This window comes from Aquila chrysaetos, chromosome 6 (genome assembly GCF_900496995.4).
Source record: "Aquila chrysaetos chrysaetos chromosome 6, bAquChr1.4, whole genome shotgun sequence".
In the NCBI taxonomy this organism is placed as follows: domain Eukaryota; kingdom Metazoa; phylum Chordata; class Aves; order Accipitriformes; family Accipitridae; genus Aquila; species Aquila chrysaetos.
In genome coordinates, this window is record NC_044009.1 from 15,802,733 (window position 1) to 15,821,833 (window position 19,101).

Here is a 19,101-nt window from a genome sequence, read left to right on the forward strand (position 1 = left end):
TCAGCTTTCTGGAATGTCTTGTTTTCAGGACAGCTGAATGGGCGAGCATGTTATTCACCCTGATGTCCTGTCTCTGGAGGTAGTTGAGAAGTGAACCTTTCATAAAGCACTCACATTGCCACTGCTGTAACTCAGCAATCTCAGGGAAGTAAAAGGGAGCTGGGGGCACTGGGTGTTTTCATCGTGGGGTTGTGTCCAAAATCAATATGAAATGCACAGGTACTTTTTACAAAAAATAAATCATCATAATTGTTTACACCCACAAGACTGAGTTGTCCATATTTTTAGCATAAGTTTTGGTAAGCTATATTCTTTTTCCTCATTCAGCCTCTTTGTTTCTAAATAAAATAGGATTTCTTTCAGGTTATAAATGGTTTTATAACTCTTTAAACATGAATAGAATGGACCACTTCATCCTGTAAGCTAGAACAACAGTTCTTCCAAACAGAAGGACAAACAAATTGCTTGGACATGATTTTGGCTTTTAATGCCATCTGTGTTACCATTTCTGCATTGCCCAAAAATGAGAGAAGACTATTCCAGCTCTGGCCATAGCTCTGCTTGGTAGGGCATCAAGCAGAGACTCTTCAGAGGAAGGCAGAAACACCATACCTCAGGAAGATTTATGGTACTTCCTGTTTGATCTTTCCTCAGTCCCCAAAACCATCTGCTTAGCTTAAAAGCCTACATCTTTACTGTCCTTTCCAAAGTTTGGCAAGTTCTGTCTGTAGTAACAGGGGATTTTGTTACCCTACACACGTGTTCAGTCTTTAGCTGAAAGCAATCCTCATGACAATGCGCTTCATTGCATAATTCTGCAAGGTGTGAAACTATCTCTTTTTTTCACCTTTTAATTGCATCAACATGTCCCTGAATTCTTGTTCTTTCAGACAGTGAGAACTGAAAATCCCGATCTGCCTTGTTACACATCCACCTTTTCTTAGATTATGTACGCTCTCCAGTTTATAAAATTTAAGCCCTGTTCCTGCTTATTCAAACCCTGCAGCAAGAAAAAACAGTTAAGTCTAGTATCTGTCCCCTCCCATCATCTTTAACTTGGGGTGGATTTACCAAGTTGGAGGCTGCAACCCTCATTAACGTCACCCAACACAATGCACGTGTCACATAAAATGACACAGGAAAAGGTCACGGTACTGTGCAATCCTGCTAACATCTATCTAGGTTGAATTCGAACTTGCTTGAATTAAAACAAACCCCTTTCATTTGCTGGTACTGATGAAGACTATGTAAGCAGCAACTGCTGAGATACAGGCTGAAACATATCTATGGCATGGAGTACAAACTCTTGTTTGAAATTTTGCAGCTGATGTCAGTGAGACACTGTTAGTTTTCTAGTGACAAAATACTTTCTGAAGATTGTCCTGGCCCCTGCCAATTAACATGATTTAAACAACCAATGCATATGGACAATAGAAGCAGCATTTGCAAGGCAACTCAAAATGGCTCCCATCCTGTACCTATCCCAAACGTGCACACATAAGACTAAATCACATATGGATGAACATAAAGAGTGGAATCCTTACCTGCCCCCCTTTAGGCTGGTATTTGATGTTATCTGTTGATCCAATTTTGGACCTGACGTTCTTGAGGTCAGGTAGAGGCTGATTAATAACTCGTAGCTGCTTCGGAGTGGCTGGAGATTTAGGAGGAGTGCGAATTATGGCAACTTTTTTCTCAGTAGGTACCAGTATGGCAGATTTGGGGGTCCCAGGAGTGTGTGGGGTTCTGGAGTAGCTGGGTGTCCCTGGAGTGCCTGGGGTACGGGAGGCATAGCTTGGTGGTGTCCCTGGTGTGATGGCAGTGGAGCCAGGAGTAGTGGGGGTAGAAGTCCCACTTTTTCCTGTTCTGCTACGAATTGGCTCTGATCCTACATGCAAGAAAAAAAACCAGCATTAGACCCACAGAAATACAGCTCTTATTTCCTCTGTACCTCCCCAGACCGCATCCCTGTGTGCCAAGCAAGATGATACAGCTCTAAGATGGCTGTGCTAGTGCTGGAACAGCAGACTGGATGTCTGTCTCTGTGTCTTACTTTGCTAATCAACCTGCCAGGAGTTAGCTTGTCACGTATGGTTGAGCTGGTAGATTGCCCATATGGTGACTGAGTTCTCTGTGCTGTAACACAGGTGTGCTTCCCACAACACCTATGCTTCCTGCAAAGCTCGCTAAACAAGGCACAATATCACACCGATTTCCATTTTGGGGAAAGAACAAGAAGCATGCTGGGAATCTAACCTCTGGGACTTGATCCGACAACCTGACTAGCCAGTAAGAATGTTGTCACTAATTTCAATGGATTTAGGCATTAAACTAGAGAGTGGGAAAAATTCTGATTGTAATCCTGAAATTAAGGCTCTGAGTGCCTGCCTGCTGCTGGTCACCTACCACTGTTGGTAATCTGGTGTCTGCAGCTGAACCCTGGCTGATCATTCAGCTGATGAACAAGTCATAGCTCTGTTGTGTGGATGGGCAGATGTACCTCACATTCAGTTGCTATTTTTCATTAGCGCAGTGAAAGAAAGCAACTACAGAAGGCAACCTTGATTAAAAGTCATATTCTAGTTACATTGGCATGCAAGTTAAAAATAAATAAATACTGTAACATTTTGTAGCCGCTCCATTCAGTGTTTACGGCATTGCCGGTCCTTTTCACTGAGCACAAGAATCAGTTTAGTCGTGGCACTGTGCTTTCTGCAGCCAGCTCTGCTCGTAACTCTCAAATGCAAATAAACAGAACCCAAGATATCTCCATATGCTGCTTAAAGCAAAGGTTCAATGAGAATACTCAGGGAGAGAAAGACCAAACCAAACCCCAAAGGCTGGGAACCCCAATGCCAAATGGGTGCGTGTATGTTTTCACCTTTAAAATGTTCAGGAATTATAAATCCAGTGGGCCTCTCTAGAGCGTCCAGTGGGAGTAGTCAAAATCTTATTTAAAGTATTTGTTAATCGTTCTGTTTATGTAATGGTGGTGGACAAAACCCAACACACTGCTGCCCCTGGGGTCCAGGAGAAACTCTTTGCTCTACATGACTCGTTAGACAGACTGAACATACTCCACTCTCACCTCCAGTTTCCATGAATGGCTTCTTTCTTTCCAAAACAACCCTACACCAGAACCTTCTCACTATACCAGCTGAGACAAAAAGGGAATGATTTTTTTTCCCAGCTCCCTGCAGCTTTGGTATATTTATTTTTCATTCCCCAGCCCTTCACCACATTGGCAAATGCTCAACAGCCTCTCACTCCTAGTCAGCAGAATGGGCTGCTGTGCCAGCTGGGGGTCACTCTGCTAACAAAGGGTCTCTGTTTTACCCTTGGAGCATCACCCAAGAATTTCAAAGGAGTTTTTTTGTAGAATTTAATAATCTACTTCCCTTAAGCTGTCTTTAAAGGGGCTGAGATGAGTTTCTAAAGAGAGAAACCAGAGGAATTCCTATTGGAAAGCAGGGACCCTCATCCAGGTTCTGAGGCCTGGGCTGAATGCAAATCTAGCTAAAAGTTCTGGCGGTATTTGGTGAAATTCTCTTTGTCCTGTAATTTCTTTTGGCTTGTGATTTGATAACACTGGTCCTCATAAAATGACCTTGCTGGTTTACTATCATAACTTCCCCCAATGAGTCATTCCGCTAGCTAACATCTCAATTGTCAGCAGAGTTTTTACCCTAGGATTAGAGCACAGGGAGATCGTTACTGTGAAACAGCAAATTAATGACTGTAACTATTAGATTCACTTTTCCAAGATCCATCAGAATATTTTATGTTGCCTACTTCAGGTTTGTCTTGTTTTTCTTGCTGCTGTTTGTAAATGCCCTGTGTCAAATACCTTACCCAGTTCTGAGCTCCCTGCAAAGGCATTTTCTAGTATCAGTGATTACTCTGAACCGCAGTCCTAGCTCTGGGCATTGCAGAGTATGGAAAGGGTGCATCTTGTCCCTGGTTTCAAGCCCTTGCTGCTCAGGACTTGGTACCTGAACAAAAAGAGTTTGTGGGGCTCCGACTTCCAACAGCATACCCCAGACCCACCCCTCTGTGTAAAAGGTAGGGACACATGATGCTATGGCAATGTGACAAATCTATGGAAGACACCCACAGCAGTAGGAGAGGGTTAATATGCAAAAAACATACTGGTGGTCCGTCGTACTGAAGAGGAAAGAGAAGCTGTGAGGGAGAGAGAGTTCTCCTCTCTGTCTCGGTCTCCTGATACACCTCGTCGAGGAGGAAGGATAGAGGAAGGTCTTGGTAGAGAGGAACGCTTTTCGGGACTCTTGCTTACTCCATCCTAATAGTAGCAAAATAAAAATGGAAGGTTTAGTTTTCAAAACTCACTCTCTGGGCTGTGATTTTTCTCAACCTATATACAGAGGGGGAAACCTCATCCTATGGGCCCAGTTTACTACTCACACAGGAACCTGAGGGGATCCAGCCACCTCCCATGCTCTGCTTAGCTCCCTGGTGCTTCTTTACTGCATCAAAACACCCAACAGTCGTCTTCTGAGCTACTTAAGACAGATACAGATACTCTTGGATCTAAAGATGGATGCATTCCACATTTGGTTCTTAATAAGGAACAAGTGGTTTTTAGTGCAAGTTGAAAGTAAAAGAATTCTCTGGCGCTCAGGTGTGAAATTCTTATGTGAATTTACCTGCAAAGTAACTGCAATACTGGTGCCCAGAATACACCCCACACTATATTGTTAGGTGATGTGTGATTTTTGCATTTTCAAATACTAACTTGTAATTTTTTTACGGAGAAAAATTTTTAGCTACAGCTTATTTTTTTCAGTGGAGGACTATTAATCCTGGTGTCTTATTTGCTTCCATACTCATCTTTTTACTTTTTGAAATCAGCAGATACCTTCTTTTTACCATGGTTAGAGCAATGGACATGTATGTTAGAATATTTTTGAACTTATGGGATAGGCAGCCAAAGACAGTCTTGCATAAGCAGATAGTCCTCCCAAAGACAAATGTGATGATGGTCCCAACCAATAAAAGACACAGCAAGCATGGCATTACACAGAAAATTGTAGTCAATAGTGAAAACAGTTTTTAAATGGGGATAGTCATCAACTCAGCATCAAGTAGATTTGAAACACAAGTGAAATGTAAACATGGGGAAGCTAGGATGGACTGCCAAACATCTCTTTAAATTTATACTGCAACTTTTTCAATATGGTCCCATGCATAGACCAAATTTGGTTCCTAGAGCATTTGGTTTCTACCCTTATTGCTGGTGATTAGAACTCCCTCCTACACTGGGGATTGAATTTGATTTCAGAGAATATTAACTGGTTGAAAATTACATTTTTTTAAACTTGGAAGTCAAATTAGTACTGCTGTTCTTTGCCACTTACCCACGTGCAAATGGGTGCAACTTCTCAGCAGTCAATGAAGCAGCATCCATATCATCAATAGAAAGAAGATACGTCCTTCTAGTTATAACTTATTTCACTTACGTTTCCTCTGGAGAATCTCCTTTGTTTTTATCCATTTTGTAGCACAAATCTTGTAGCCTGCTAATCAGTTTTCCTGCCACTGGATCTAAGTAATCCCACGTAAGCTTTGCAGAGAGTTACTCAAATTCAGTGGGTAGAGAATGTGATCCATGGAGTCCACCTACACATCTCCGAGCTAACTCTCTCTCTAGCAACTCTGCTACCTTACCTTAGCATCTGACTTTGAGTAGGACAAGCAGTCTCTTGGGCCTGCTGAGGAGGGCCGTACATAATAACTGTCTGTATCGAGAAAAGTGGCCCTTTTAGTAGTTAATGAGCAAGCTGAGCTGGGTCTTGGAGGAAGCAATGACTTTGCTCTAGACTTTGAGGCAGGAATCTTTGACAAAGAGGCAGTCTAGTCATGAGAAAACAAACAAAAGAAAACACAACATGAAGATGGACAAAAGGAAAATACATGCAACATGGACCAAAAAAAAAAAAAAAAAAAGCCAAGCTATGAATTAATACTTTTCCTATGTCTGGTAATGGTGCCTGTGCAGTTCTGACATGCATAAAAGTTTCAGTTCTGTGTTGTTTGACTGAAAACATCTGGGTCTGGACAGAGTTACTGATCCTAGGAAGTGCCTTTTTCTGCAGATGCTATTTTTGTCTTGTGTTAATAGGACAAAACTGGTGCCAGGTACGGCATTTAACTGGTACAGCTGCTGGCTGGCTGCATTAGAAGCAAGTGCAAAACTACAGGAGCACCAAGAGATCCTAGTCCTTTAAAACTAAGTTGTGCATTTGAAATACAACCCTTCAAGCTACAGTCAAGAATAAAACAGTGGGGAATGCTTAAAAGCAAAGTTACACCAGTATTCCCACAATGGCAGAAGGACAAGACAGTATTGCTTCTTGTGCCACTGTGTACACACAAAATCCTTAATGCATGCCAAACACTGTAGTCTGTGCATTTGGTGTCACTCTACAGAAATTCATAAATTTATATTGACAATGTGGAGTCCTGGGAAACCTGTAAATGGTTGAAAGGCTGACATGATATGTCATTGTGATCAGATACTTGGCTGATTCTGAATAATGAAAATACCCATTGAAAGAACAATCAAACACCAGTAGGACAGATTGAAAATTCTTCGTTGACACTTAGGAGCACCTAACTGCTTTGCAAAAAGGAATCTCCTTGAAAGAGAATAGGGCTACTTGCTCAAGCAACATTTTTTTTTCTCCCATGGGTATAACCGATACTATAAAGAACAATTGCAAGGCTGTTATCTTGGCAATGTAGGCCTGATTCTCTCTGTATTCATACAAGCATGAAGTTACACACAGGAGCAATCCCAATGGGCCTGTAATTGTAGGACTCAGTACAGAGCTTTAGCCATGAAAAATCTGGCATTTGATCTAAGTTAGTCACTTAGACTTTCTCAATGTTCAGAAAAGGTGTACGAGTTACTCCTTAAGTTGTCTTTATTAGAAAATGAGAAAACAATGGGTTGTCCAGCCCTGACAGGGACCTGGCTTAGGCTACACACCTAGCCTACAGAAAACTGAGGCTGGTGTGCTGAATGTCATCCATGACATCATCAACATGATTAAGAGTTGCAGAACTGTGTAACAAACAATTCCAGTCCTACAACACAGCTGAGAGGACTTCTATTGGATATCATCATCCATACCAAGTAGCAAGACAAGAAATTAGTTCAAAGGATGGAAGTGCTTTACTAGCAAGAATATATTCCTAGAATGAGTTTTGCAACATATTTATGTCTCTTTCTTTTAATACTTATTTCACTGTCAGAATAAACAGAATAAAAAAATCTGTGAGTAACTATTCTGTACAATATGTGTTTCTGTCACATCAAAGGCTTCTTCAGACTTTGACTGATTTGTCATAGTTCAATTTATGGGTCCCATCCACTTGTGAAACTTTGGGCCATGTTTACAAATCCACTAAGGTGTTCATTGATGCTGAAACTCTGTGGAAGCAGGGTATCTGTGTTGGGTGGCTCCAAGAAACAGACATTCTGTGAACACCTTTCACCCAGTTTTCTGAACTTGAGATATAACTATGTACGCACAGTTTGAGGCTCAAATGTTCATTCAGTGGTTTTTACCTTTTTCAACTTGCGGATCATGCAAAATGTTTCCCCCAGTGAGACTGGAAGACTCTTACAGATTAAGATTCTAGGCACAATGTAGAGACCTCGTCCTTTTCACTCATCTTGCATACAGTGTCCTCCATCAATATGCACATCTAACAGGGATGCTAAAGATGGAGGAGACTGAGATCTTTCAATGGAACAGCTGGGAAAAGGCATGACCTTGAACTAAGGCACTGCTCTGAGATTATCACAGTCTAGATTGCCTCGGTGTTATTTAGGGAACAAGGCACTTTTTAGCATCAGTAATAGCAGCAGAATCTGGCCCAACCAGATTTCAGTGACATGCTCAAGGCTGGTAGAGCAAGCAAAGAAACCAAATGTCTCAATCCCTGCCTGTGCTTTACCCAGAAAACTATTCTTATTCTCTGTTAGCGATATATTACCTTTGACCTCTGTTATAATTCATGTTGCTGGAAATGTCAGCTGTCCACAGGACAAAGATCTATGTAACCCTGACTAAGACTCAGGGATTGCTGAAGTTGGGGTGCAGAAACCTCACTTTATTTCAGAGGCATTCCTAACACATGACCGATGTTCTCATCATCTCACTACTGCAGGTACACAGCTCCTTCCAGCAGATGGAACTGCTTAGCCTTTCCTGAACTTGCTCTGCAAAGCAGTATGTAAACTGTAGCTTGAAGATGGATAACAAAACTGACCGGGTTGGATGATCATTACCAGTGGAGAGGAAAAGGTTGCACTTAAAGGACATAAAAGCTGAAAATGAGGAAGAAACACAGCAAGAAAAAGGGAGAGGTCTTTATAAAAGCAGAGGTGAAGCCAAGGCGCAGAAGAGAAAATGTCCAGGAGTTGCATGACTGTGGCAATCAGAGAAGTGAAGCAGCAGGGAGAGAAAGTAAGCAGGAGACAGACTTCTGATCTTTGCTATAATGTAAGGGACAGGAATAAGAAAGCTGTGTAGAAAGCAGATAATTTCAGAGAATGGTTTTGCAGTGTTTGTACTTAAAGCACTCCATGAACACAGATGACTCTGAAAATGGGCTAGTATTGACTTCTCTTGCGTAAGTGTTGATCATCTCCCAAGAAAAGACAGTAATAAACCATACTGTTGACTCAGACCAGAAACCTGTCTAGATATTTCTTACTGTACTAGTAAAGAAGGTCTATCAGTTTCCCAGTTATAAGCTGAAATGGGTCAGACCTGAAAACCCACATGAAATCCCAGAATCCATGGCTGAATTCAGATCTAAATTTCACAGCTCCTCCAAAGCCTCCAATCAGTTTTGCTGCTATCATCATTAACAATTTCTTACGATTCATAAATAATGTGTAGCACTTTATGAGACAGAGATTTTTGTTCCCCAAAGAACTAACAATCTGGTTAGACACATGAAACAAATCAGCCATGGAATATATTAGGAAATTTAGAGGAATCCTAAGGAACTTCTTCATTGTTAATGATGGCTAACTGACAAAGTATTGTCGTGCTGCAGATGTGAATTAGCATGTGTCAATGTCATGTAAGAATAGTTGCATAGGGGATAGCGAAAAGAGGTTGGTTTCCTGGGTATTTTGGAGTGATCGACAGGAAGAGCGTAGGGTCAGCATGGTAGCAGGGTGGAGAGGCACTGCAGTATTTGCCAAAGGAAACTCAGCAGAGGAGTGCCAGACACAGGGAGCAGAGCAGGCCGCAGAGCGGCTGAAGGCAGGGCACGGAACCATCGGGTTAAAACACACACAGAAATCAGCAGTCCAGGAAATGGCCATCAGAAAGCACTTAATTGCATATAAAATGCTACTGGCCAATAAATTCTACAGAGCCATGACCTCTGCAGAATGCATGGCTATGTAATGGTGCATCAGAAAACATCCGGTGAGTCCTGGGGGAGGGTTTCTGCCTACATAGCAATCGAGCAAGGTGGCAGTATGAGTTGGGTGCTGTAGAAAGGGCCAAGGTACACAGTTTATCCCAGAGGATGACCTGGCTCAAAATGCTGAACAACATCCAACTCCTGCAGTTTGGAGTCTGTGTGCCCCTTATGGATCTGCAAACTGTCATCATCTACTACCCGGGACTGTAATTCAGAGGTTATTCAGGAAAGGTGGTTTTAATTACCCTTTAAAATGAATAATGAATATGGCAAACAAATTCTAAATGGTACACAAATTTTAAATGGAACACACAATTACTTACTGAATTAACACAAAAAGATCTGAAATAAGGACAAAAGGAGATTATAAAGATGAACAGTAAGATCATTTTACTCACTGAGAGTTTTTCCTTTGCTTGTTTAAATACACCAGGAGCCTGGTTTGTTTCACCACCTGCTGCTGAGAGACCCAAAGAAAGACTTGATAGTTAAAAAAAATAATAATAAGCATTTCCACTTAGTACACTTGATAGAACAATTAAATGCCTTGGAACTACTGTGCAACGCAATTACTTTGTGAATTACTCCCAGTGGACTGTATGCAGAAATGTACCTGCCTTAAAAAAGTCCTGTCTTTATCATACTTGAGGTAAAATGGTATTCTACATGTTTCAAACAAATCGAAATTTTGTATTCATGTTCCTAGAAGTCTAGAAACTACAGTAAAAACTTCAAGAAATAGTTGACAACTATAAGAGGCTCTAGTTCTGAAGGTCAATCAGCCACCTTAGCTTCCTGATTTTCAGGACTGTCCTCTAAAAATCAGGCTCCTTTAAATAATCCACAAATGAAAATTTTAAGAGAGGCCCCTGAAATCACCACTTCTCAAAATATTAGCCAACATTCCTAATGGAAAGAGAGAGATTCACTGCTGAATTATCATCCTAGTTGGGTCAACAAGGTCAGTGTGCTGTGGGTCAACTAAGCCATCAGACTCTAGCAATCCAAATTATATCTGGGACATCAAGTATGTTAATTCAGTATTTCATTTATCTGATACAACATGGTTTAAGGTGAGATTTTTCTCTCTGACTAAGATTTCCTTATGAAAAGTTCTGGAATGGGGCAGCTTTTTGGAAAGCAGGTTATTAGCTTCACCCCAACACTGTTGCTCAGGAAGTGATCTGCCACACAAAAACTAGATGTGAAATCTTTTGGCATCTGTGCCAGGATGCCCTTAGTAAATGCAGAAGCAGGACAGTAGCCACAGATGACAACCTTTTGCTGTAAACCCAACTGTGTTCCAACTGTAAAACCAACCCCTTCCAGCTGTAAAACCAACCCTAGTGCAATGTACAGGACAGAACAGATTAATTTTCTCCTTTCCCTGTGCAGTTTCCAGGCGTGGTGAGGAGATCCCTGGTTTTCTGCCACACTTCCCACTCTAGTTCTCCCCTCTTAATATATATATATATTTTTTAAAATTGAAGGAGTAGGAGAGAAAACTTGTGAAGAGGAAAAGAAAATAACTGCATAATTCAGTTCTGAATTTGTAACAGGGATAAGTACAGCACAGCCCTCCTGGGTCACATCTTAAAACACCTGTTACTGCTGGTTTTGCTCTGTTTTGCATCTCCTAAATAATCACAAATAGCATCATTCCTCCTTCCCTTGGTACTGAACCCTAAGCAGCCACCACTACGAAGTAGAAAGAATAGCTGTGCTGCTTGTGCTGACTTACCTGAAAGCATAACTTCTCCATCTGAACAAAAGATCTCTACAGGCTCTGCTGCCAGTTTAAATACACAACAAACATGTTTTACTTCAGGGGGTGACCCCAGAATTGAAGACAAGGCACAGAAGCGTATCACATAGTAACTCCCGCTCATAACCAGGTAATTGTCCTGGCCTTGCCACTGTAAACACTCCTCTGATGGCACAACTGCAGTGGCATCTCACAGCCACAGCCACTAACAAAACACAAGTCAGGTTGAGGTTTCATTCATGGAACTACACCAGTCAAAGCAAAGACTTCACAACTCTTTTCTCAGAGTTGGCCACGCAGTTTCTTTTTCAAATGGCAAGGATGAATCTCTTAAAAAGCAGTCCCTCCCTTGTAGATATGGCACTGTAAGTTACCAGTATTTGCCAGTGGTTACCAGTGACATGGGAATTTTTTTCTGGTATTGAGGGGAAATAAGGGAAAGATGTAATTTCCTGGGCCACTACGCAGGAAATATGAGCAAATACTAACTTTTTTTTGTAGGCACTTGTATCTTATGACTGGACATGTTTCGGTTTAAATTCACAGCAAATGCAACATGGAGGTTTTAACTGACTGCAATACACTCAAAGCTGTATAGACTACACTGCCAAGGGACTTTTGGTGGGGCTCCATTGGCCAGGTATCACTAAAGCTGACAAGACCATTCCAAATAGGACACACTGACAGTCGAAACTGGCTTCAAGAAACGGTGCTATCTTTTATGTAAAAGGAAAATGGGAGAAAGACAATGTCCCTCTAAATTCCAGATCCTGGAAAGAGCTGGATGACTGGTTCAGGCTTGGGGATATGTAGGTTAACATATGGCCACCTACACTCTTAGGATATCGCATGGCACTGCACTCTTTCTCATGGCCTCCCCTCAGGTCCCATCAGTAAGTATAAAAAGGTGAGGTAGAAGAGAGTAAGGGATACTGTGAATTTTCCAGCAACACTGAGTATGGTGAAACATTTTAAGAGATATTTTTGCTCACTTTGTGGCATGGTTCAAGCTCCTTTGCTTTAGAGACCAAACCTCAAAGTACAACCCACATTACTGAAAATTTTATGATCAATCTGGTTCCATCATTTTGGTTGCTCTCTATCTCAGGATTTAAATGAACTGGGAGGTCATTTTTGTATTACATTTTTCACTTTGACTTATACATCTACTTCACTACGTATTGGAGTGAGAGAGAAAAAGCTCTGACAGTTGCCAAGCAGCACACATTTAAGGCACCGGGCAGATTTCTTTATGCAAGTCTATTGGTATGACTCAGGCCTCTTCGGGATGCTATGGGCCAGAAGAGTTCAGAGGATTTAGTGGTAGAGTACCTGAGGGGAAGACAGCACTGACCACATGGCTGTAGAAGTGCAGACGAAGTTGAGAACACTACAAAACTGACACTTGCCCCCCGCCCCGCGCCCCCTCACTTCCACTGCTGATTGAACCCCCTGGGTCCAGAGTGCAAGTTAAGACAGCCCAGAGACTGTGAACTGAGGAGGAGCCATCACTGCAACACAGAGGGGCCTGGATCAGCCTTTCCTTCCCTGGCTCCATTTCTCATGGCGCAGGGAAGTAAAAGGACCAGATTCCCTCACAGGAGCAAGGCGATGGGACCAAGTATTTAGCTCTGTTGTCCTAAGGGAGTACAACCAGGAGACAATACACACTTCATACAGTGGGGGCATGATATTAAAGCTACCCTTGCATAACTATCCTTTCACTGTATTTTCACTAGTCAGACCTCCACACTGAGACTGGTCTAAATTTAGAACAGGAGTGATTCATTGGTGCAAAACTGGATGGGAACGACTTCTTAGGAACACTTTTGGTATTGCACTGTTTAACTATAGGATGGGTAATAAATCCTCTTAATTTCTAAGCCATGAGAAGAGGCCTATGTAGTTCTGCATTGCTGTGCATGGTTCTTCTCTTAATAGCCCTAGTTTCACTCATGAACAACCGCACTGCAGTATGCGGCCATGCTACATGACAGAAAACCTGGCCTCTTTTAGCAAATTTTTTTTTTTTTTTTTAAAGATCACCAGAAAAGTCAAGATGTTCATCTTTCCACCCTGAACTCACAGTAACAACGAGTAATATGATGAAAATGCTGAAAGTGTTCTTTTGGTCCTCTAAATAATGATACACCTATCAAGATGTAACAGGAATCATTTGTTTCATCCTTTCATCTTCCTCTACCAAATATTAAGATTTTTGCTTGGAATGCATTCGTAGTGTGAGCCCAGATTTCTTCTCTCTCAGCTTCATGCTGCATGTGGCTGGATTCCCCCTGTGGATTTTGACTGTACAGCACAAACATCAGTGACAGATTGGGAAGTGTCAATGCAGATAACATCAATCAACAAAATATAAGTTTGAAACACTTCTTATTATGCATGAGAGTAAAAAAGCAAAATAATGGAAATGCATACCATGGTTTAAGCTGTCAACATTTTCCCACCAGAAAAAAAAAAAAAGCGTAATTAAAAAAAAAAAGAACAAAATGATGAGTAGAAATTCCTATAACACCATACTATAAGCACAATGCCAAGTTACAACCACAGCACTTGGAGGTCCAAGCAATGACAAGCATACATGATCATGGCCTCCATTATTTAAACAAACAAATACCAGGAAAAAAAGAAGAAAAGAAAAATGATACAAAACACTAAAAAAGCAATACTATTTGTGAAGACTGATACTCTTGGAGGAAAAAAAAAAAATAGATAAGCTGCCATAGCCATGAGATTTACAAAAAAAATAAAATATGTCTATGTTTGCCAGCCACATTGCATAACTGAACAGAACGCAGTCACCTGTCTGCTTCCGTTTAACACAGGAGAGATGAGTTGATCTAGTATATTTGATAGCAGGTTTTAAAATGATTTTCCTGGAGGGAGAGTGGGCCTGAACTTCAGTTTTTTTAGCAAGTTCAGCTTTCTTATACACTGCTATGGACAAAAAAAAAAAAACACAAAAACATAGAATCAGGAAAAAAACCAGCAAACAGTTTCATATGACAATACATCAAGTGGCAGGCCCACTGCTCCACAACTCCAACCCAATGCATCACTTCTACCAGGGTGAACAAATCCTAAGTCAGAAGAGGGGGAGCACTGGTGCATTAACCTCAGATGTGTTACCCAGTGATCAGTGGGGATGCCTACAATGACACAGGACCAGTGGAGCAGTGAGCCTTGCACGTGGCTTTTCATATAGTTGTACAATGTCTCATTAAAAAGCACTATCATTAATACTATTAAGCTGCACATCATCTACAACAGAGTAACCGGATAGTACTGTACAATAGTTTAAAAAAAAAAAAAAAAAAAAAAAAAAAGAGAAAAAAAGAAAATATATATTGTAATAGGGAGTGTTAAATGAACCTTTTTTCCTTCTCACTTCATCTCTGGAGAGTGTGCTAGGTTCCTTTTTAGCTATTTTCCTTTCAGGAGTAGAAATCCTGCCTCTCCCAGTTTTAAAAGGTTTCTCTTTTTTATGCTTATCAAGAGATGATCTTCGCAATTCTCTCTCTGCCTTCTCCTCTTTAGGAACAGTCTCTAACTGTTCAGTCATGATGCTCCTATCATCATCTGTAGGATCAGAGCAAATTATAACAACAAACAAAACATTAGTAACAAATGTTAACAATACTGCCGTGGAGCAGGGAAAAGATAGCTGAAGACAGAGCAGAGGGATTAATAAAAAAAGGCAGACTATTTTACCATTTTTTCTGAAACATGCTGAGATTACTATTACAACTATAATCATTTTGCTCTTTGATCATTATGATTTGGAAGCAAAAATATTTAACAGACAAAACAGAAAGGATAATGCACACCTTGAGTATCTGCCCAGAGACTGTCTGTGTCCATGATGGAGTCATCGATTGTTGTTTCATCTTTGTAATCATCACACGTCTCTGTCTTGTAGTCGGTGAGCAGGATTTCTTCTCTCTGGGGTGAAGCAGGAGCTTCTGGGGAGCCCTCCTTGGGCTCAAGTTGAATGTCAGCTACTTCCTCAACCTCCAGCTCCTCTTCAGCCTGGGAGTCCCCTGTTTCGATGTCTTCCTGCTGAGTAGCAGCAAAGCGCACACTGTGAGAAGCAGATTCGCCCTCATCAACTGTTGTCTGCACCACTGTGATAAAGTCATCCTCTACTGTCACCACAGATTCAATAATGCCTTTCAGTTCAGGCAGTGCTTCTGGGCTACCCTTGGCTAGCATTTCTTCAGCCGTAGGTTTCCCAAAGTCTATTTCTGGGGGCATTTCTGATATAAGATGCTGTTTATCCTCCTCTTTTTCTTCTTGCCCTACTTCTACCTCTTCTTCCTCAGGTTCTTCCCGTTTTGTGACCCCAGCTGCCAATTCACATGGCGGCAGCTTTTGGATTTCCATAGGTTTCACAGGTGTATCAGGACCTTTTTCAGTTCCTTCTGCAGGCTGTGGTATGCTCTCCATCTGAATCTCAGCAGGCTCTTCCTGGAGAGGCTCAGCTTTTGGAAGGAGAAGCTCCACAGAAGGTTCCTTTGCTGGTAACTGTGCAGGAGTCTCTTCCCCAGACACGGGAGGTTTTGGAGGTTCTGCCTTGATGTCCTCTGGTTTCAAGGATTCTCCATTCAAACCTTCTTGGGCTTGATCGTGCTCTCCACTAGATTCATAAGATTCCTCTTTATCAACTGCCTCTTGATGTACCAGATCGGGCTTAGGAACTTTTTCCTTAATTTCTGTTTCTGACAGTTTGGTGCTGTCCTTCACATAACTAGGCTCAGTCTTGGAAAGTACATCTGCATCCTTTGCTTCTCTGGACAAGATGGTCTGATCTTCCTGTTGAGTGTCTTTGGGTTCAGGCTCTGCTCTTTTAACAGAGGCTTTGTCCTTCCCTGAAGGGAGAGAAACAACCTCACTGATCTTAGCATCTAAGTGACTCTGATATTCTTGGTCAGCTCTCCTTGCAGCCACTTCCAAATCGTGCTTTATAGCATTGTAATCTGGTTTAATTGGAGCTTCTATCTCAGCTATTTCAGGAACAACACTAAGAGTCTTCTCCTCCTTCTCCATCAACAAAGAAACAGCATCCTTTTCTATTGCTATCTCTGAAGCTGATATTCTATCATACATGGTATCATCAGTTACATGAACTTTATCAGCCACACTTTCTTCTTTCATTTCTAAAATTGCCCCAGGTCTTGTCTTCTCTGGCTCTGCACCTTTAATGGGATAGGCCTCTTTAGAGTCAACTTGATCTTCACTTTTTTCTAGCACAGTATCCAGCTTCTCTTTTTTCTCCTGCTCAAAGTCCCTCACCAGAACGGACTCACCAGTGGCATGCTGACCTAAGTCTTTTTCACTGAGGAATTCTTCTTTTGATTTTTCAGCTGCTGCCAACTTCACTTCTATTAAAGACAGGTCAGGAGCTAGGCCGCGTCTCAGTTTTTCATCTGTGCCTTCGTAAAAGGGACAGGTTTCGCTTGTTAAATTCTCACTGTCCTGAACTGGAGAAGGGAGTGGGACTGTGTACTTATTGAAAACACAGTAGCCCAAGTCTTCCAGCTGACTTTCAGCTTTTAGAGTTACGTGGTTTTCATCTGTCACAGGTGGCAGGGCTGTGCTGCTGTCTTCCACAACAGTGTCAGAAGGAACTGACTTCTTTTGCGCCGCCTCAGCATCTGCACTCACAGAGGCTAATCTAGATCTTGTCCCTGCTAAGTCTAACATTTCAGGCAGGTCAGGAGCCAGGACAGCCCCATTTTTGTAATAATCTTTGGCCAGGAATGGTGATTCGGCCAAGGTCTCAGACTGGACTTTTTCTTCTGCCATTGCTTTTTCTTCTTCCATGTGCTCATCTTCCTCTCTACTATCAATGGGGAAGCAGGGGGCCTTCTCCAGTGCTGGTGTGGTTGCTGGCAGGTAGTCATCACCTTCGTCCATACTTCCACTAGTGTTAGTTAGAATATCCGAGGCGAGGGGAGAAAGATCATGTGCACGACCAAAGCTAAATCCTAGAGCTATTGAATCCAGGCAGGACATGGGCAAGTTAATAGACATACTTCTCTGTTCAATTGCAGATCTCCCTCCAAGTCCCAAGCTCCTGCTCAGAGTTAGGTCATCTTTATTTTTACTGTGGAGTTCTCTCTTATCCCCATAGACTTTGGGGTCAATAGTGAACATTCTTTCTGTTGGGGAACTTGGTTCTTCAGATTTGTCTGGTGTAAAGCTCTGAGCCAGGGTACTGTACCCTACTTCATGAGCAGGCATACTCTGCTGATGATCCAATTCTGTCTGCAATTCTTTCTCCTCTTCCTCTTTGTCTTCAGGTATTGGACGATCTGTTTGATAAGGCTCATACATACTCTCTTTAGTGTCACTTAGCTCATAGTAATCACTGCCTTGTTTCAGAGCATCTGCTTTGAAGGCTTCCTCTTTCAGAGCAGAGGTTTCAAAATACTTCGACATTCCCGATCGATCCTCCTCCTCTTTAATTTGATGAGGAGCTGAAACACTTGTCTTATCCTCCTTGGTATCTTTTTTAACATCTTGGTCTTGAGAAGCTTCTAGAGTAGGAGCCTTGTCAGTGGTTAAACTTGGTGCCTCAGGGGCTTTCTCTGTTATTCTGGATAACTGAGTGGTATCAGGGTGCTCTACTGTTTTCTCAAGGGTCAGTTCATGGCTTAACTGGGCTGGGGGTACCTGTGTGCTTGGCTGCACCTCCTTTTTCATATCTCCTGTTGCTGGGAGCCCCCTTTGGTCCATTTCTTTTTCTGCTTTGAGAATATTAGGTGACTTTTTAGCTTCACCATCCTTTTGAAAGTCTGCTTTGTCTAGAGAAAGCGTCTTAACTTCAGGTTTTGTTGCAAATTTACCATCATCTAATATTCGAGCCTCCCCTTTATCATAGAAGTCATACCTTTCTTCCTCATCACTCTCATCCTTGGTCATGTCCTTTTCCTCCCCCCATGCAGGGATTTTCTGGGTGCTTGGCGTTTTCAGGCCATCTACAGTTACTGCTGAGACTTCTTGCAGAGCTAGTGTCCTGTCTCTGTGGATGTGTTCATCTTTAGTGAGATCTTTGGCAACCACGTGGTCAGTGGGTTCCTGTTTTGTTTTGGAACTGTCTTTGAGTGGAAGCTGCTGGGGGACAGCAGGAGATGGGCCTGAAGGAAGTTCACTTTTGGCTGCTTCTGCCTTGGGTTCTGACAGCAATAGAGAACTTTCACCATGGCTGATGTCAAGAGCTTGGACATCTTCAAGGTCATATTTAGATTTCACAGTCATAACTTGGTTGGATGATGAGGGCACATCTTCAGTCCTTTCTTCTGTTTCGCTCCCTTTAGGCAGTTCAGATGACAAGTCCTGTTGTTCTTGAGGAGCAGGAGGCTTGACAACAGGTTCTGCAAAACTGGCTTCCCCCTTCTTTTGTGAATCAGTTTCCAAGATCTGTTCTGATAGAGGTGAAGGCATTTTTTCTTTGTCTTTGCTCTGTGAATCCTTTTTATCTACAGCTTCTGTTTTTGCTGGCTGTAGAACTAAGGCATCATGTTTAGGTTGCTCACCAGTCTTACTGTCTTTGTCAGATTCATGTTGCTTTGTGTCTAATGGTTCTGCTGCGAAAGGGCGTGCGCCCTCCTGGACACGGAATTCCATCTTCGTGGCTGCAAGTAAATCTGAAGTAGTTTGTTTGGGTTTTATAACAAAATTATTTAAAGCACTTACAGGCAGGCAGTCATGTGGCTTACAACAACATCTTGGTATGAATGATGGAAAGGAGAGGGAGAAAGATGCAAGCATGCAGCAAGACCATCCACCTAGAAATCTGCTTTAAAGTGTTAAATCCTAGTTTCCTTTCAATATATGAGGTT

At 41.9% G+C, this 19,101-nt stretch overlaps 1 protein-coding gene across 46 annotated transcripts in view; it reads right to left on the bottom strand.

Moving 5' to 3' along the window:
- Positions 1-19,101, bottom strand: part of MAP2 (microtubule associated protein 2) — a 238,050-nt gene that overhangs the window by 18,454 nt on the left and 200,495 nt on the right. For 22 of the 46 annotated variants that reach the window (XM_030017079.1, XM_030017072.1, XM_030017074.1 and 19 more), the window contains 7 exons: positions 15,085-18,894; positions 14,630-14,836; positions 14,060-14,194; positions 9,873-9,934; positions 5,689-5,874; positions 4,150-4,303; positions 1,545-1,888 (listed from right to left, as the gene is read on the bottom strand). In XM_030017079.1, the coding sequence (XP_029872939.1) occupies positions 1,545-1,888; positions 4,150-4,303; positions 5,689-5,874; positions 9,873-9,934; positions 14,060-14,194; positions 14,630-14,836; positions 15,085-18,894 (4,898 nt within the window). Of the gene's footprint in view, positions 1-1,544; positions 1,889-4,149; positions 4,304-5,688; positions 5,875-9,872; positions 9,935-14,059; positions 14,195-14,629; positions 14,837-15,084; positions 18,907-19,101 lie in introns of all 46 variants that reach the window. The other 24 variants (XM_041124282.1, XM_030017096.1, XM_041124284.1 and 21 more) reach the window with 10 other exon arrangements.